General features: G+C 34.3%; 3 protein-coding genes across 5 annotated transcripts; 1 reads left to right on the top strand and 2 right to left on the bottom strand.

The window, feature by feature from the left end:
* The first annotated feature begins 3,223 nt into the window (after window positions 1-3,223).
* On the top strand, window positions 3,224-6,654 carry LOC105790725 (meiotic nuclear division protein 1 homolog). Of its 2 annotated transcripts, XM_052633278.1 has the most exons (11): window positions 3,224-3,393; window positions 3,594-3,674; window positions 3,769-3,885; window positions 3,986-4,024; window positions 4,640-4,747; window positions 4,837-4,899; window positions 4,988-5,039; window positions 5,153-5,197; window positions 5,378-5,457; window positions 6,061-6,165; window positions 6,259-6,654. In XM_052633278.1, exons 1-10 carry the CDS (start codon window positions 3,391-3,393, stop codon window positions 6,157-6,159), a joined length of 687 nt encoding a protein of 228 aa, XP_052489238.1. In that variant the 5' UTR covers window positions 3,224-3,390; the 3' UTR covers window positions 6,160-6,165; window positions 6,259-6,654. The 2 variants fall into 2 exon arrangements, with proteins under 2 accessions (XP_052489238.1, XP_012473954.1); XM_012618500.2 differs by lacking the exon at window positions 6,061-6,165.
* Window positions 6,655-7,382: 728 nt separating this feature from the next.
* LOC105790804 (vacuolar protein sorting-associated protein 32 homolog 2) lies at window positions 7,383-11,044 on the bottom strand. Its single transcript, XM_012618612.2, has 8 exons — window positions 10,935-11,044; window positions 10,699-10,799; window positions 9,481-9,580; window positions 8,771-8,856; window positions 8,570-8,661; window positions 8,023-8,137; window positions 7,689-7,881; window positions 7,383-7,618 (listed from the first exon to the last, which is right to left on the bottom strand). The coding sequence occupies exons 2-7, from the start codon at window positions 10,768-10,770 to the stop codon at window positions 7,690-7,692; spliced, it is 657 nt and encodes a 218-aa protein (XP_012474066.1). The 5' UTR covers window positions 10,771-10,799; window positions 10,935-11,044; the 3' UTR covers window positions 7,383-7,618; window position 7,689.
* Window positions 11,045-13,677: 2,633 nt separating this feature from the next.
* LOC105790922 (uncharacterized) lies at window positions 13,678-18,320 on the bottom strand. 2 transcript variants are annotated; one of them, XM_012618821.2, is made up of 7 exons: window positions 18,060-18,320; window positions 17,847-17,979; window positions 17,624-17,727; window positions 17,091-17,262; window positions 16,847-16,987; window positions 14,371-16,704; window positions 13,678-14,101 (listed from the first exon to the last, which is right to left on the bottom strand). In XM_012618821.2, the coding sequence occupies exons 1-6, from the start codon at window positions 18,098-18,100 to the stop codon at window positions 14,377-14,379; spliced, it is 2,919 nt and encodes a 972-aa protein (XP_012474275.1). In that variant the 5' UTR covers window positions 18,101-18,320; the 3' UTR covers window positions 13,678-14,101; window positions 14,371-14,376. The 2 variants fall into 2 exon arrangements, with proteins under 2 accessions (XP_012474275.1, XP_012474219.1); XM_012618765.2 differs by lacking the exon at window positions 13,678-14,101 and having other exon boundaries at window positions 14,132-16,704.
* Between the last annotated feature and the right edge of the window lie 427 nt (window positions 18,321-18,747).

Below are 18,747 nucleotides of genomic sequence, written 5' to 3'. Positions count from 1 at the left end.
GACTGTGGCGAACATTTTTTTCCAGGTCGGAGATCCAGATCCTCTCGGTCGTTCGGACTATCGGTTCCCAAATCTTAATAGAGTTATATATATAGTGGAGCAGTGGGTTCCGTGTTTTGGCGGTGCTTGATGCTTCTCCCCTTGAGATGGTGAAAGCTTCAGCTTTATTACTTCTTTGGAGTTTCAAGGGGTGGTGCTATGAGCTTAAAATTTCAGCCCCATCAAGTGGTGTTGTGAGCAAGGCAAAGTGCTGGCTCACTTGAATTAATGGAGCTTATAATATTGTATGTGCTTAAAATTTAATTGCTCTATCTCCATTTTTTTTTACAAGGATGGAAAAGTTAGAATTCTTAAAAAAAAGAAAAGAAAAAGAATAAGTGCTGAAGTTTTAAAACAGAAATGGTAAGATATAATTATTAGAGGCATTAAATTCTTATTTTATATTTGTTTCTTTAGGGAATAGTGGGTAGGGAATTTAGAATATATATATGTGAGTAACTAGCACATGAAACTGTGGACTATTTTGCGTGATAACAAGAAGCCACGTGAAGTGATTTGGGGGAATTTAGTATATATATATATATATATATATATATATATATATGGAGGTCTTTCTAACACTTTCATGGATAGTCAATGAACATAGTCAAGGAAAACATAAAACATACCCCATTCGATTTGACTTAGAAAAAGCTTATAATTGGAACTCGACCAAATGGGATTTAATTAACTTCACTTTGATATTTATGCAATTATGTCTTATCCATGTCGGGGAGAAGACTGCACAGTCTTAGCCCTTAAGAAGCATCCGACAACCTTCCTTTTTTGTTTTGTGTATGGATCGGTTACCGCAATGGATAGAAGCATCTGTCAGGCGTAAGGTATGGACAGCGTGGTTGAAGCGTCTAGGAACCCTTTTCCTTTATCTCATTGATTTATTTCGGACGATCTTTTTTTGTTCTCGGTTGATCCGATGGAGATCATTAGCAATTGCCTTCAACAATTCTATTCAGGGGTGAGCATGAGTAGAAAGCTCATATTCACGCAAGTAGACTTGTGGGTATTCCGTTAACGGATCATTTTTTTGAACTCTTTTTTGTGTGAATCTTATTAATGTAATGGTTGGATGGGGAAAAAGACCTAGAAGAGGAGGCCTAGTAGTTTTCTTTCCTTACTTATTGACCTTGAGGGCCTTACCTAGAGTTAAGTCCCGGGGAAGTAGTCAAAGAAGTACAGCCGGGAAGCCAGACACTATTGAATTGACAGGACATACGGTAATTCTTCTTTATAATAAAAAAAAAAGTACTAGGTAAAAGTGAGTTCACATTGGGACGGCTGTAGTCAATGTATGACTGAGGCATTCCAGACGGTTCGAAGAAAGAACGCGCATAACAGTTAACCAACCCACCCTCGGGGAGGAGCATGCATCTCAAAGTATGGGGCAAAGGATCAAGCGCTTTGACTTTGTCTCCCGGGATCCACCACAGGTTAGGTTTGAGAGCCGTGTGATGGGTGACTATCCAGCACGGTTCGGAGAGCACTTTTAGTCTTTGTTGGTGAATGGAAGCCCCCCCTATCAAGCAAGAAAGAAACGGCTCTTCCCACAGCGGAGTCACCATTGACTCTATTTATTATTATGGTAAATCAGTATTTAATTGTACTCGTAAATTATGACCTTGATAACATTCTAGATGAATTGGTAGGAAAAGTTTCCCTACAATTAATAAAATTAAGAGCTTGAATGTTAATGTTGCAGCAGGTGTGACATGGGACTCAAATGTGGTTGAGACTTCAAAATTCCTAATCCTCACTCTTATCATATAGCTAAAGTCCTACTGGCTAATAACATCATATTTGGTTTCCATATTCAAATAAATAAGAATTGTTATTTGATTAATTGGTGGTGGATTAACCCCCCACCCCCCAAATGAGTTTTTTTTAATGTAAATCAAGGGTTCTCTGATGATATTAATATAATATTATATGGATGTATGTGTGTATGTGTGTATGTATATATGTTGGTCAATATAGACCAATAAACTCAATTTGCAGTTTTCATAAATTAAGGTTCCTTTCCAAGTTTAATCTATATCTCTATTTGTAAAGTGATTTTTCCCCTTGTGATTCTGTTTGTAATTGCAAACAATGTAGTCCAACTTGACAAGGAACCAATCTTTTCAAGTTGTTATTAGATTCTCTTACGCAAGCCTCAAAAACCCTATTTTTACTCATTGGGTATTTGTCCGAAACCCTAAACCCTGAAGGGAAGAACCTATATATCTATAAACCTCTCCACTTTCACCATAAACTCAGTAGTGTGGAAAAACCCAGAAGTGTTTTAAGTGGGTTAACAGTGTTGGTGTTTGGTGAAGGCAGGGTTTTTACTTTTTATTAGCTAGAAAACTATTATCTTTGGGAGAAGAAGACGAGGTTTGTCCATGGAAAAGTAGAAGAATTGGTGTAGAAAAACGTTAGAGTTGGGGTAGAAAAATGATACCGACTAAAATACTTTGGGATGAAATTTAGAGGAAAGAAAAAAAAATTTGAAATTATGCTTCGGTCGGTGTCTTGTCCATGTATAAAAAAATGAGATGATTTGAATAAAAATATAGACTCGAAAAATAAATTTAGACAAAAAAATAAAACTTGTATTTTAAATAGGCCAGGCCTTGAATTTGCCTAAAACTTTTTATTGTTGTTTTGCTGTTGTTTACTATCATTTTGATGTTGTTTTGTTACCATTTTGGTATTATATTATTATTATTTTGTTGTTATTGTTGGGATATGTATAAGTCTTATTTTATTATTAATTTTACTTCTAATTTAGAGTCATTTGCTTTTTAATGTTTTTAGTACATTTGTTGTATTATATTTTTAAATTTTTTATATAAAAATAATGTAAAAATTAATACAAAACCGAGCTTGGAAAGTACGGAAGGATTATAGTTGCTATTATGTCAATTTTAAAAGTTGTTAAGTTATATATTTCCATTAGTAATTTAACAATTGGTGACAAAAAAAGAATTTTAAATAGTTGGGTAACAAAAAAAGCTAAATAATTGAATGGTCATTTTATAACATTTTATAGTTGGATGACCAGAAAAAATTATTAATAGTTGGATGACTATTAGTGTAATTTAACTTTTAATTTTTTTATAGAGTTTTTCAATCTAAAATAAAAGGCCATTTGCTTAATAAAAAGCCAAAGGAGTACATATGTAAAGATGCAGAGGATATTTTAGTAAAACTGGGCCAAATTCCCGCCAAAAGAAGCACATTCATATATGGCGTATATTATTTCAAACACCCTTTCCACTGAGATTCCCAGATTCAATTTTGAATTTTCAAGTGAGCAGTGCCTTCGTTGAAAAAAAAAAAGGATCGTCGCCAATGGTAAAATCAATTTTTATAAACCCTAATCTCATTTGGTTCTTCAATTTTCCTTGATTTTCTTTGTTGCCGAACATTAACTTAGTAGATTTAGTTGAATCTAACGTTGTTTTTAACTAATGTCATGAATCTCCTTTCAAATTTGTTGATGGTATTGTAAATTTACTGAGAATTTGTGTTGTATTTTGCAACTGTGATTTCAGTCGAAGAAACGAGGTCTTTCATTGGAAGAAAAGAGGGAGAAAATTCTTCAGATATTTTATGAATCTCAAGATTTCTTCCTCGTAAGTATATCATTTTTTTTTGGCAATAATTGTTTTTAGATATGTGGAAATTCTGAATTCTTATTAATTTCTTGGTTTAATTTAATGAGTTTAGCTTAAGGAGCTTGAAAAATTGGGTCCTAAGAAAGGGGTAATCACTCAATCAGTTAAAGATGTTGTTCAAAGTTTGGTTGATGATGACCTTGTTTCAAAGGATAAAATTGGAACATCTGTAAGTAAAAATTTATTGTATTAGTATTTCCAACGTAATATGTTAATTTTCTCTCATTTATAGGTATAATTAATTGCTCTTATGATGAAATTAATTATAGGTATACTTTTGGAGCCTTCCTAGCTGTGCTGGAAATCAGGTGCTTGTATTTTCTAGCATACCTTTCTATCTTAACATAGTTATATCAATCTATGTTACTTGCTCTCGGGTGTAAGTGTCAATACTGGTATGTGCCCGAAACGGGTATGGTCGTGTATTTGTAGGGTCCTTCGATATCATATCTCAGTAAAAGTACTATGGAGGCCCTTGTACTACGAGCCGGATTACATTTTGTCTCTTCTACTCAAAAAGTGGGTAAATTAGTCCCTATAATTAGATCAAAGAGTAAATTAGTCCTTCAGTTAAAAAGTCTATCCATTTCTATTGTTAAAACTAGTCCTTATACCTCAAAATGAGGTATATGTGGCGTGCCACGTGTAACTATTTGGTTATTTTGTTAGCCATGAAAGTTTTTAACAGTAAAAATGGATTATTTTTTTAACAAAAAGATTAGTTTGGTATTTAATCTAACATACAAGGATTAAGTTGCCAATTTTTTAATAAAGAGGTCAAAATGCAATTTAACTTTTAATACAAAGTCCTCCATAGAACTTTTACTGTCATATCTCATATTCATGTGTCGACATGGATTCTTTAATAAATGTAAGGAGTTGAAGCAACATAGATATCAATTTTGATGTAAATTTTGGAACAGTTGAGGAATGTGCAACGGAAACTCGAATCAGATCTTGAGAACAGTAAGAAGAAATTCGTGGAGCTTGTTGATAAGTGTAATGAATTAAAGAAGGGGCGTGAAGAATCTGTTAGTATCTTAAAGTTTGTTTAGTGATTTGGGATTTAGTTTTGCATTTCAATGGTGATTGTTGGTTTTAACATTTATGCATTTACTAGGACGAAAGAGAGACGGCCTTGGCTGAATTAAAGGCCATAGAATTGAAACATAATGAGCTTAAGGTTTGATTACTTCATATCTTTTGTTTCCTACATAAATAAATTGTATAGAGCTCTATTTGAGTTTGTCCTATATGTTCTAAATTTTCAGGAGGAGATGGTACAATATGCAGACAATGATCCAGCTGCATTTGAAGCAATGAGTTTAGTGTTTGTTTGGACAACATTTGTTTATGAGATTCAGCATGTTTGAGGGTTTTTTTGTAGTTCAATAAACTCACACCTCACTGATCATTTTATTGAATCATTTTTGCAGAGAAAGCAATTGAGGTTGCTCATGGAGCAGCAAACAGATGGACAGGTACTTTGTTTTTACCTTTTAGCATAATATTGATTTCCTATTCTTTTTCCCTTTTATGTGCTGCACATAGATGCCTACAGTTGTAGTTCCTGTGTTATGCTATATATTGTTGGGTTGTTTTGATGAATTCCGGGTGATATTCTATACATTTTTTAACAATAATGGTCAAAACCTCCACAGACAACATTTTCACTCTGCGGCAGTGGTGCTCAAACAACTTTCCTGAAGCCAAAGAGCAGCTTGAACACATGTACAAGGAGGTATATGGCTTAGGTTCATTTGCATATATGCACGAACCTATCAATTATCATATGACTTGAAAATAACACCAGCCACCTCTCTGCCATGGTATCCCTTGTGCCTTTAGGGTACCCAAAATTGTTATTTATTCCAAATCAAGTGAGAAATGCTCAAATCCGAAACCTTTCCAATGAGTTAATTCTGGTTGAAATTTGCTTGTGGGGAGCCTCATGACATAAACCTCTATCTATGGCTGCCATAATACATCATGGTCCTTGCATTTATGTGCATAGAATCGAAAAAAACTGAATGATTTTACTTAAAAGAAAAGGGATTTTCTCAGTAAAAGTGCCATAGAAGCCCCTGTACTAGAAATTAGATTACATTTTACCCTTTCTACTTAAAAAATGACAATTTAGTCCTTGTACATTAGATTAAAAAGCAAATTGGTCTTTTTGTTAAAAATTTTGTCTATTTCAACTGTTAAAAACTGGTCCATGTACATCAGCATGAGGTACACGTGTCATTGTCTGGTTATTTTCTTGATGAAATTTTTAACAGAACGGACCAATTTGCTCTTTGATCTAACATGTAAGACTAATTTGTCTATTTTTTTAGTATAGGGAGCAAAATGCAATCCGGATCTTGGGGCTTCCATAGTATTTTTACCTGGTTTTCTCTGTTTTGGCCACTCACTATTCAGACAGAATTGTACTCCTTAATACAAGGCATACGTTTGTTTCGAAGCTAACCATTTTGTTACACTTGTTTCTATTAGAAATTTATGCACTAAGACATTGCTGTTCAAATCTTAACAACAGATCGGAATTACAGACGATTTCGATTACGTGGAGTTGTCGCCTGCAGCCATTCAAATATGTGCAGTTGGCGATGAAGAAGGCAATCCTTAAGCGATATCATGTAGGTCATCTTTCTCTGTTTATGTAGACACATCTTGTGTGCAAAATATTATCTTTTCCCCAACCTTAGAAAAGCTGCTTTCTTTATTAAATGTTCAAAGCTATAATAGTAACCAAGGTGAAAACAGGTTCATCTAAGGCTCCTAGCTGGTCAAATATAATATAGTAGTGTATTGTGTTTGTTTAATTCGAGGTCAAGGCCAAGGTGGACATAGGTTCATCTAGAGTCTAGACTCAGTTGCTTTGTATTTGCTATCTTGATTTCACTTTGTTTTATGGTTTCCTTTTTCCTGTTAATTAACAGTAAAAATCATGAACATAAATAATAAAATATTAAGTAATTTTAGGATGGTAATAGATAATGCGGATTTGAATTTTGTAAATATTTCGTATTTAAATATTTATGAAATCTTATAAGTCTTTAATGAATTCAAATAATGTTTAGATATGAATATTTTAATTACTATTTAGCGATAAATTCAAAGTGGATATAAATATTAATATTCAGATGTGTATTGTCCGAATTCATTTTACTTTTGTGGATAATGAATTTAAATATTTAGATCTATTATTTCATTTTATTTTTCTTTTACTTATTGGATTAAGGTACTAATAGATTTCAATAATTGAAAAATAGTTCATTTAAATTAGATTCGATGAATAATATTTTAATTACATCCAACGTGAATGGAAATATTACCTTTGAATATATATTATTCATTTTATTTTTAATTATTTTTTACTTAGAAGACTCCAATATTCAAAAAATAATTTATTTAATTCAAATTTGAAGATGATACGAATAATGAATTTGTGGATTCCAATATTCATTTGACCCGTTGTGAGAACCCCCTAGTCATCAGTGGCGTGTAATGAAACATATGGTTGCATAGTAGCATATCATACAACATAATTAAAATAGAATGGAATAGTTTTAACTTATTTAATAGATATGGTTTCAAGTCAAAATGTTAGTGCAAAGAGTTAAATTTGCATATCATACACAACTCATTACGTAACATCTATTGGGAGAGCTAAAAAACACCAAATCTCATTTTCCATACGATTTTGTCACCAAGTTGTTGACATTACAAGGCAAGTCAATATAGGTACAAGGACTTTGAATCAATGGTTTTCTTTTAAAGGAAGCAAAGTACAGATAAATTTGTACATTGTCTGTTAAACCTTAAATGCACACATTCAATAATACAAATATGGCGTCTCTTTTCCGTAGGCCAAGCAAAAATTCCCTACTGTATGCCTGCTGATCAAGTATTAAATAAATAAAAGAATGGTGAATTAGACATATTTTGAAATCAGAATGAATTTACCTTAAAGTGCCATCTCAGCCTGCAATGCGGCGAGTTCATCTTCCTCAGCTGGGCGCTTTTGAGGAATAGGACGAGCCGGTTGCCTTCCAGCAGGCACATGAATTGGTGCTGCAGGAGCTGTTGTTGCAGGCTGGAGAAGCTGTTCTTCTAACTCAGCACCTTCAAGCTCTTCGAGTTCTGCCTCCAATTCATCCTACACCATAAAAAATGTTCTCGAGTCATTGTTATGTGTATAAAAATGATAGAAATGATGTTAGTAAATGCATAGATCAATAGCAGGAAACGACATAAAAAAAAAAAAAGACGAGCGAGAATGCAGCAAAAAAGTAAAAACCTCGTCAAAATCAGCTGCAGCTCCAATAGGAGTTGACAGTGCTTCTTGGATCTGTTTCATGTTTTCGGTTTGTTCATTGATCTCGTCCATTGTTTTGTCAACATCATCTATATTCCTGTACAGAAAGCAAATTTCAGTAAAACGGTGAGAACACATCATCACGGCGTATGGTGATACAATGGGTCAAAAACAATGATCAAAACAGTTAAAGCATCATAAAGGTCCTTATATTAGGAGTCGGATTGTGTTTTGCCCTCTCTACTAAGAAAATGAGCAAATTAGTCAATGTAAGTTAGGTCAAAGATCAAATTAGTCTTTCTGTTAAAAAAATCATTTATTTTTACTTTCAAAAATTGGTTTGAGCATGAGATACACATGACACATCATGTGTCACTGTTTGGTTATTTCGTCAACTACACTAGTTTTTAACCGTATCAATGGATAAACTTTTTAACAAAAAGGACCAATACGTTCTTTGATCTAACATACAAGGACTAACTAGCTAAAAGCAAACCCTAAAACCTCTAAAGATATATAGGTTACATACGTTGCTTTCTGCATTGCCTTCATTGCGGCAGCTCCGGTTCTCAAAGCATCTACAGTTTCGGTTGTGGCTTTAGCACCTTCTAACATTATCATCTGCAGACATTGATATGAACAAATAATTATAGCATCATTACAAACAGAAAGAATTCAAAAAGTTCTTTTAGGATTCAGTTAAAACACTAAAATAACAGTCCAAGCTCACTTGATCATGAACACGAAGCTGGAAGTTCCCAAGCTGCTCTATTTGTTGTTCGTATAGTCTCTTCCTCTTCAAGCACTGTATAGCCGCTGCATAAAAGTAGTATCAATGAATACTAAGAGTAAACAATATAAATTCGCAATAAATGTAACCAACATTGCTAAACTAAACTATCAAATCTTCGTTCTACACAAGGACAAGACCTTTGAATGTCAAAAGTTCATATGACATGAAGAATCATATCTTAGCATGTTGATGTTGATCTTGCATTAGAACATGACTCAATCACCAAAGAACATTAAGAACTCACATTAATGGAAAACAAAATTTCAGCCATTTCTACTGTTTAAAACTGGGGTGAGTGACAGAATAACCAGAGAGTTACACGTGGCACCACGTGTAACTCATGTTGAGGTATAGGGATCAGTTTTTAACCATAGAAATGGATGAAATTTTTAACAAAAGAATCAATTTGCTCTTTGACCAATTGTACAAAGACTAATTTTGACCATTTTTTGAATAGAGGGGGCAAAATGTAATCTGACTCCTAGTACAAGAGCTTCCATAGTACTTTTACCGAGAACTACTATATTTATTGATCAAAAGTCAGCCAATTCCCCCAAAACTTTATATGTACTTTTTCAACAGAAAAATCATGTGAAACTAGGAAAACAATGATATTTGCACATAACATATATATATTGCAACCACACCTCTCTTGTTTCTCGCTTTGGCGAATTCCTTGGCCTTTTCAACCTCTGCAGCAGCCTTTTTGAGAAGTACCTTCTCCTTCTTCTCTAGCATTTCAAGGGTCTGCATGATGGAGATGAATGCAAGGTTCCATTTTTAAGCATTATGTAGAAAAAAAAAAAAACAATGTAATCTACTCGGTGGAAACAAATGAAGTTTGCATTTTGCATTTGCAGCACCTTATGATTAGGGTTAATATAACTTTTAATCATTGAACTTGGCAATTACGTCCATTTTGATAATTGTACTTTTCTTTTCCACTTTGATAACTGAACTTAGCAACTAGGTTCATTTTGATCCCTGAACTTGGCAAATGTATAAGTTGGATAACATGGCACTCTGAGATTGTGCCTCATCATCAAATGATTGAAGTTCAATGACCACAATGGACATAGTTGTTAAGTTCAGGTCCCAAATTGAACCTAATTGCCAATTTTATGGACTAAAAGCTATATTAACCCTTATGATTAAGATTCTACAACTTGAAAACCCCCAATACTCTTAGCATTCATTGATATTAATGTCAAATCCAATCACAATAAAAGAAATGAAAAGAAAAAAAGGAGTTATCACGTATGAAGTTTGCACTTTGCACTTTGCATTCATTAATATATATGTAGAATTGGCATTATGATAAGGGTTAATATAACCTTTAGTTCCCAGAACTTTGATAACTCAACTTAGCAAGTAGGTCCATTTAGGTCCCTGAACTTGGCAAATGTATAAGTTTGATAATATGGCACTCTAAGATTGTGTCATATCATCAAATTGTGATCGAAGTTCCAAGGACCAAAATAAACTTACTTGACAACATGTACCAAAGTAGATTTAGAAAAAGTACTAGTACCAAAGTGGACTTAATTGCCAAGTTTAGCGACTAAAGCTATATTAATCCTTATGATAAGATTCTACAACTTGAAAACATCCCCCATACTAATGTCAAATTCAATCACAATAAAAGAAATGAAAGGAGAAGTGTTTATCACATTGTTCTTCCAATAACCTATCAGCCACCAAATCAGTTCTTTTAAATCAAATCCCAAAGTCCCAATCAATTAAGACAGCTAAATTCAATCACACCCAAATTCAACAAAATCAGTTTCCGATTCTGAACAAATTAGCTGAACCAAAGCAAATAATTTCCCTATTAAAGAAAGAAGGCACAAAATCGAAGCAAATACCTCATTTAATTTGTCTAACGTGGTTAGAGCACTAGTTTCTTGCTTGGGTTTTCCAAAAAGCCGGTTGAACATGGTTAAATTCTCCGATCAAACCGCCCGATCTTATATACAGAAACAATCAATAAGACGATCAGATCAAACGAAACACAATAAATCAATCAAAAATAGAAGAAAAATTGGAACTTTCAATCAAAATAAATATTAAAGAATCAAAATTGGGGAAAAAAAGCACTGACCTGAAAAAAAAAAAATAGGTTTTTGCCTCTTCTTCACGACGTTGAACTTGAAGTCTTGGGCTTTTCACGTGGCGTACACTTGATTGGTTTTATAGGGATTTGACCCCATTAATTACAACATATTTGCAAAATTGGCCTTCAAATTATACTGTTCTTTTCATTTTATCCAAAACATGATACTGGCCAATAATAACATAACACGTGGCATATTTTTATTGAAAGTTATATACTTTTTGGGTAAAATGAGACGAATTAAGAATTTATGTTCCATTTTATAAAAAAAATTCAGGTACTTAAACGGGAAAAATGGTATAGTTTGGGGGCAATTTTGCAATTAACTCTATTTAGGCATAATGACTTATTTAGCCCTCCAGCTTTACAAAAATATCATTTTAGTCCTCCATTTAATTTTTCGCTTTTTTTAACCCTTAAACTTACACTGTTTATCAAATCACCCAAAATAGATAGAAAAGTCAATGTTGGTACGTCAACAATTAATTTTTTAATTTAAAATATATAAAATTACAAAAATTATAAAAATTATTTAAAAACGAATAAAAATATTTTTAAATGTTCAAAAATATCATAATTTTATCAAAAACCCAAATAATATAAAAAAATATTGTTCTTGTTTTTTAACCGAATCCCAGTTCAATTTGAGAGCCGATTCGATGATGGTTTTTGGACTTGTACATCCATCAATTCTCAATTCAATCGGTTGATCTGGTCCGATTGCAAGATCATTGATATCAACAATTCCAATAAGAATCAACCATCACAAAGCACTAAATTGAATGATTTAAAGTAACTAACTATTTAGTTTATACATAACTTTCATAGGTTCGCACTCTACTCTGAACGCTAAAGCCTTATGGTATCAGAACCTTAATTTTTATCGACAATGTCAAAACTTCATTGACTAAAAGAACAAAAAAGTTTGTCTTGATCAAGGAAAATATTTATAGATGCTGAAATTTGAACTCGAATTTAACAAATAACCCTTACGAATATGTTTAGCTTTAAAAGAAAAAGGTTTACGCAAATTTTAATATTTGAACTCAAACTTACTAAATAGATTGAATTAGACCTATCCGTGGGCTGGGCCGGGCCCGAAAAAATTTTTGGCCCGCCTCCTAGGCCTGGGCCCGTCCCGGCCCAAAATATGGGCCTAAAATTTTGCCCAGGCCCGGCCCGGAAAAAATATCATAAGCCTGAGCCCAGCCTAGCCCGGCCCGGCCCATTTTTAAATAAACATTAAAAAATTATTTTAAAAATAAAAAATAAAAATAAAATTATTTTAAAAGTATTTTAAAATTAAAAAATAAAAATAAAAAATATATATTTATTATATTCGGGTCGGGCCGGGCCCGGTCTAAAAAAGTGGTGCCCAAGGCCCGGACCGTTTTTTAAACGGGCCTCATTTTTTTGCCCAAGCCCATATTTCGGGCCTATATTTTTACCGAACCCTCCCATGTTTCGGGCGGGCCGTCGGGCCGGGCCGGGCGCCCGACCCATGGACAGGTCTAAATTGAATAAAGCAACCAAATTGAGCTTAATTTTATATCATACCCTTTATTAGTCAAAATGTTAATATTGTAAAAATTGGATCAATGATTAAATCAATCAAACCACAATTGATTGGTTGATTCAACACCAATAAAATAAAAATTCATAAACCGATTCAATTGAATAAACAATCATTTTATCTTAATTTCTTCTTCTTCTTCTTTTTGGTTTCACAATGATTTGTATTATATCGCGTTTTATTCTACCGATTGAATCAATCCAACCATTAACGTACAAAGAAAAACATAGGAAATACAGTCTAATAAGAAAAATAGTTTTCAAAAGGAACAAAACATGGAAACACAATTAATGAGACAAAAAATTAGTGAAAAATAAAGCCAAGTTTAGTAAATAAGCAAATCAATAAATGGTAACGTCCAAATTTATAGCCTATAAACGTGTAAATCTGCAATATTGCCAAAATATTAATAAACATCATTTAATTTTTTGCATTAATCTTCAAAAACAACCTTAGAAAAAAGACACACAGAATTATATTATTACCCCACGAAGAAAGTCCACGTTGTGTTCCATTGATATAAAGCCATTGCCAACAACCTTAAAACAACATATTATACCGTCTTGTCTGTTGTTTTCACCATTATCCCACTGTTCTAGTTATGTCTGTCACTCATTTAGAGTCTAAGAGAAGTGAGCATTGGAGTATATGGAAGAGTATGAAACTGGCTTGCAGATGTTTCGCCCCCCTAAGAAGCAAGGAGAATTCGGCGGCTGCGACAGCGACAGCGTCAAAGGTGGTGTCTATCAACTCACCGAGGGGTTTGCCTTCCCCGGATCATTCATATAGTGCCATGAATGCTGAAGAGCGTGATGAGAATTTGAAGGAGGTGATTACTTATTGCAACAAATCAATGAAAACGGTATCGTAGGAATTTTTTTTTTTTGTTTTGTTCATTAGGGACTCCTTTACTTGAAAAATTGTCTAAAAAATAGATTTTATTTTTAATCTTTTTACTGATATGATATATTTGGCCTTACTTTTGTATATTAAAAACAAAAATATGTAAAAATCTAGAATGTTATTTTCTATTTCACTGTTTGGACGAGTTGTACTTGTCGGGTCATTTTGGATTTTTTTATTCGGATTTTAACACTTAAAATTTGGATAAATTTGACTCATTTTCAAGCTGAATTGTTGATTTTTATATAAATTTGGGTTAAATCGAATTTGTATCAAATAGTTATTGTGGAATATAATAGACCACTAGCTTACTAAACAAAAGTATAATCATATATCTATAATGCTTAACCTGTAAAATTTTGCATGCTCCAATCTCATCAAGAATTATGTGAGGATTGTTTAACAAGACAACACATCCTCCAATCACGTCCAAATGCATGGGTTAAGATGCTTTTCATGATTCAGATATAAATAGTCCGTTCTCACCATCTCCTTTCGGTGCCTTTAAATATTATGCTGACACTCATCATCCTCGTTAGGCTTTCGGCATCCTTCCACCAATCTTTGTATCAATAGGCTCGTATATTATTCCTTAACTTTTCAACCATGGAGATTGATCGAAAAGGTTCACAGAATCGAAAGTGTATCAACAATCCATACATTGAGCGATGAGTAGCATCTGCAATCCATACAAGACCAATGAAACACATTCGACAAAAAAACCGAAGAATCTTATTTCACTCTTCATTCTCCAAAAGAACAGTTTTAATGCATTACAGCAAGTTCCAAATCGAAGAAGCTTATGTGAAACAATCAATAAACAAATAATGTTTTCGACTCTAGTTCGACAGGTTATATTATAACCTCAAAAAAGGACCTGTGTGAACATATGCACAACACAAATAACAGTTAAAAAAGCAACACATTGTGTAAGAACTCGAAAAGAACCTATATTCATTGGCGATTCTGTCTGAGAGAATTGAAGTGTGCAGTCAAGATATCGATATCAGGAAGCTTTGGATGAACATGACTAGCATTTTGTTTAGATTGGCCCTCGCCGGTGGAAGTTTGAGACTTCAAACTTTTGGCACTAGCTGATGATATAATCTTTGGAACAGAAGCAGATGACTTCAAAGTTATATCAGATGAAGACCTTTTGGTCTCTGAAACTGGCCTTGAAGTCGCTTGTGATGCCAACTCAGGATTCTGAAAACTTACTGAGTGACCCGAATTCGTTTTTTGAGGCTGTGTCTTTGGTAAAGACTCGTTAGCATTTGAGCTCCTTGAGGAGTAGTCAGAAACTACTTTTGGCTCAGAAGAAACGGTAGATTGAAGATTGGAGTTTCGTTGTGAGTTCGAAGGAGAGGCCTTCGTTCTTCGAGAAAAACCCGTGTTTGAATGAGCCTTTAAACTTGTTTTAGGAAGGTCTTCATCAGAATCACTATTTCTTGAACCAAAATATGGGACAGAGACTCTTAAGCTTGATCTTTTGTTGTATTGGTCTCGAGTGCTACTAAAAGACAGTATTGGTCGCTCTTCCTCATTGTCATCATCGCTAGAATCGTCGTGAGTGCCTGATGCTGTCATGCTAAGTTTTCTGTTCACTTCATCACTCCCTTTCTTACCATATGGCTCTGAAGCCTCCACAGCTGCACGAGGGGACGACTGGTTAATTCTAGTAGACGCATCATCGGCTACCTCTACAGAGGATATAGCACTGCCGAGTGGAAATGGTGGACGCCTATAACCCTTATTTCGAAGACCACCTGTCAATTTTCCAAAGTTCAATCCCATACTTTCTTCCAGACTAGAATCATTACTACCTATACTAGGATTGGTGCTCCTAACAACCTTAGATTTGTCTTTCTCTTCGTCACCTTCCGAACTAGGTCCATTATCATCAAAAGTAGCAGGCAAGTCATCTTCATATGAAGGAACTGAAGGGCTCATTGAACGTTCAAAGAAGATAGGAGATGCCCGCTGCTCTGAGAAAACATGTGATTCTGGAAAGGTCTTTGTTCTTAATGGACGAGTAGGTGATCTTTGAACAGGAGATACGAATTCATGTACCTCATGCTCTTCCTCCAAATTGAAATGATCTTCATTATTATCTGATCCATAATTGTCAAAAACTGCTGAGACATTGTCATAAGAATCTGTTGTTTTTTTCGTGCTCCTTTGAAGACTTCCTTTATCATGGCGAATAAAAGAATCATCATGACGGTTTAAGTTCGGTCCGACATCATTATCATCAGAAAAAGTACTTGAAGAAGAATGACTTGATTGCTTCCTGATCCTTACTTCTTGATAATCAGAAAAATCGGAGTTTTTTGTATCATGCAGTTCATTCACAAATGGCATCCTGCTTGCACCAGAGTTTCTCTTATAATTTTCTGATTTCAGCCAGTTTGAATCAGAGACAACATCATGATCATCAGTAAAACTGTTTGATTGAGAACGAGAAGAAGAAAATCTTGATTGTTCCCTGACCCTAACATTATGAGGATCTCCATTTTCACCCGAGTTTCTCTTCGTATCAGCAAAATGCTCCATCTGCCTGCCTTCAAACGAGTCCCTTCGAGAATATGCATCTGCAGTTTGGTTTTTGGGTGATGTTTCTTCATTGTAGGAAGATGCAGTTGACTTGAAGGAACTGTTGGTAGATTTATCACCGTTTCCTGCTCGGGCATATTGTTCATTGCTGTCAACTCGTTCATAATTCCTAGAATTCCTTCCATGAAGGGAAACATTAACTGGATCCCTGCCAACATGTTCATGTTGAGATGCCAAGCCAGTATATTTCCATGGTTCCTCATCTCTCATACGATGAGAAGGTGACATTGAATACCGTGGGGAGAAATTTCCACGGCTTGAAAGTTCAGCAGCAGCTCGGGCAGCCATACTAGCTAGCTCTGCAGATTCTGCAGCTGCCTGAGCAGCAGTAGTAGCATCCTTGAATTCCATATTCCAATGCTGCCTTGGTGAAGAGTAGGCACTCTCGTTCCCCGAATATGAATGCATAAACCCTTGATTTCCAGTACCAGAAGACATCGAATAACCAAAATTCTTAGGATTAGGCGATGATCTTGAGCTGTACTCAGAAAAGCTTGTAGGCACGTCATTTTTCTCCATGTATTTTGTATCTTGAACACCAGGAGGCCCCTTATCATAATTTGGAACTTGAACACTAGGAGGTCTCTGCTCATTATGACTTGGAGAGACTTGGATATTAGGAGAATATGCTGAAACTTTGACGGCCTCTGTAAAAGTATTTGGTCCATTCTGCAGAAGCAAATTCATATGGAAAGAACATAACTTGTTCAGCAAATCACTCGATCTCTGACAAACCATAACAACATACAATCACTTCGGAATTGAATATTTCTCTAAGGAGGACACTCGGCATGATTATATGTCGGCTTACCAACTTGTCATCGTAAATCTTTGATTCTTTTGCTCCAAATGATGCAGGATCCCAGTTAATATTATGTTCCTTAGCAATTGCAGTCAAAATGTTGAGCTTGGTTGGACCATCAGGTGCATTGGCCGATAGTTTCTCAGTCAACTAAACGAAACAACATATGGATCAATCAATACTATCACTATCAAATGTCAGTTTACATTTCAACTATTGTTTGTTCATCACTAGATGTTCTATATAAACTTACCATACGAGCAACACCACAGTTAGGACGCAGTTCAAGTGCCGCAGAAGTAAATTCTTTCCCGTATTTTGCCGTAAAATGTTTGGTGGCATCTTTGAGCTCCGGTATCTCTTCACACCTTGCGGATGCAAATACAACACTCGAAATTGCTTCCTTCAAGTCGATAGGACAGTTTCTGCATAATTCAGGTCAGTTAAAACACACTTATCAGAAATCGCCATCTCCCGAGCGATTATCGAATTGGTACACACGATCCCAATCAAGGAACACAAGCAATCCAATTCAGTAAAACAAACAATTCTCGAAATTCTAGCAGGACTCAATCTACTTAGTCGAAAATCGTAGTTTTCAACCGTTGGATCGAATGTCACTTTCCTCGATGATTACCGGAACTCAGAAAAGAGTTCTAAACACCAAGTCTAATTGATTCAAACAATGAAGGTCTACTCTACTATATATGTGTCAAAACATTTGCAATATATATCCAATAAAATCGAAATATGAAATACTTTAAAAAACAAAGTAGTTTTACACACTTCTGTGATTCGATCATCGGCATACGTGCAACGATAAGTTCACAATATATTTCAAGAAGATTATAAGCTTCTACAGTCTTCTCTTCCCTAACAACATGCTCCACCTAAACAAAAAAAAAAACCCAGAAAAAGTCGATTTTGTATTAGCTCTCTTGACACTGTTACATTACAAACAAAAAATTCATGATTATGAAACTTTAGTTCAACAACTTAATAACGATACCCGAATTCTAGCCGTCTGATCTTGATCTGATTCCAATAATTGAGCTAATTCTCTCTTTATTTGCTTAACTTGAGCTTCCCTTTTGTTCTTCATCAGCTTTATTCGTGGTATAGCTAATTTCAAAGCTGTTTTGCTGGACAAAAAAACAATAACCCAATCTTAAATTCAATCAAAAAACTGTAACAAAAAAGAAATTTACGAAAAAGAATCTACCATTTGGCTGCTTTGAAGCTCCTATGAAGCATTTTCTGCATTTTTTTTTTTTTGAGGTGAGAGTATTCTGATAATTCAATGATAAGGGAGAATGGAAGAGATTAAAAAGATTCTCTTTTCCTTTATCGAAAAAGAAAAAGACTTGGAAAGGGAAATGTGATTTTAATTTGATTTTGATCGACAAATTATTAACTGAAATTAATATTATAAAGGTGAAGAATTTTATAGGAACCTACTTGGACTTTCCCGGAAAATTGAACAGCCGTTTTCTTTTTTCTCATTGTCTTTTTTCTTTCATCTTTTTGTTAATATCTCTTACCGAGACAAAGTCGACCTTTGCAATTTATGGTCAAATTTCATAAATAAGTCCCTGTACTATATACTTTTTGGTAAACTACCCATTTCGCCACGTAACTTTTACGATGTTTTCATTTTAGGACCAAAATAAAATCATTGCAATTTTGTCACTTAACTTTTAAGGAGCTTTCATTTTAGTTAGGGGTGAAGCCAGAAATTTCTTTTAGGGGCCGAGATTAAGTTATATATTGTAATGGGAGTTAAAATGTAATTTTATTCTTGTATTAAATTATATCTTTATGGTTTTCAGAAGGACTAAATTAAAATTTTAGCATTTTTGAAGGTCTAAACTATAATTTTAGATGTAACCATAGGATTTTATGAATTTCGG

The sequence above is a fragment of the Gossypium raimondii genome, chromosome 7 (assembly GCF_025698545.1).
Source record: "Gossypium raimondii isolate GPD5lz chromosome 7, ASM2569854v1, whole genome shotgun sequence".
In the NCBI taxonomy this organism is placed as follows: domain Eukaryota; kingdom Viridiplantae; phylum Streptophyta; class Magnoliopsida; order Malvales; family Malvaceae; genus Gossypium; species Gossypium raimondii.
The sequence above is the reverse complement of the archived record's forward strand: the minus strand, read 5'-3'. Positions and strand labels throughout refer to the sequence as shown.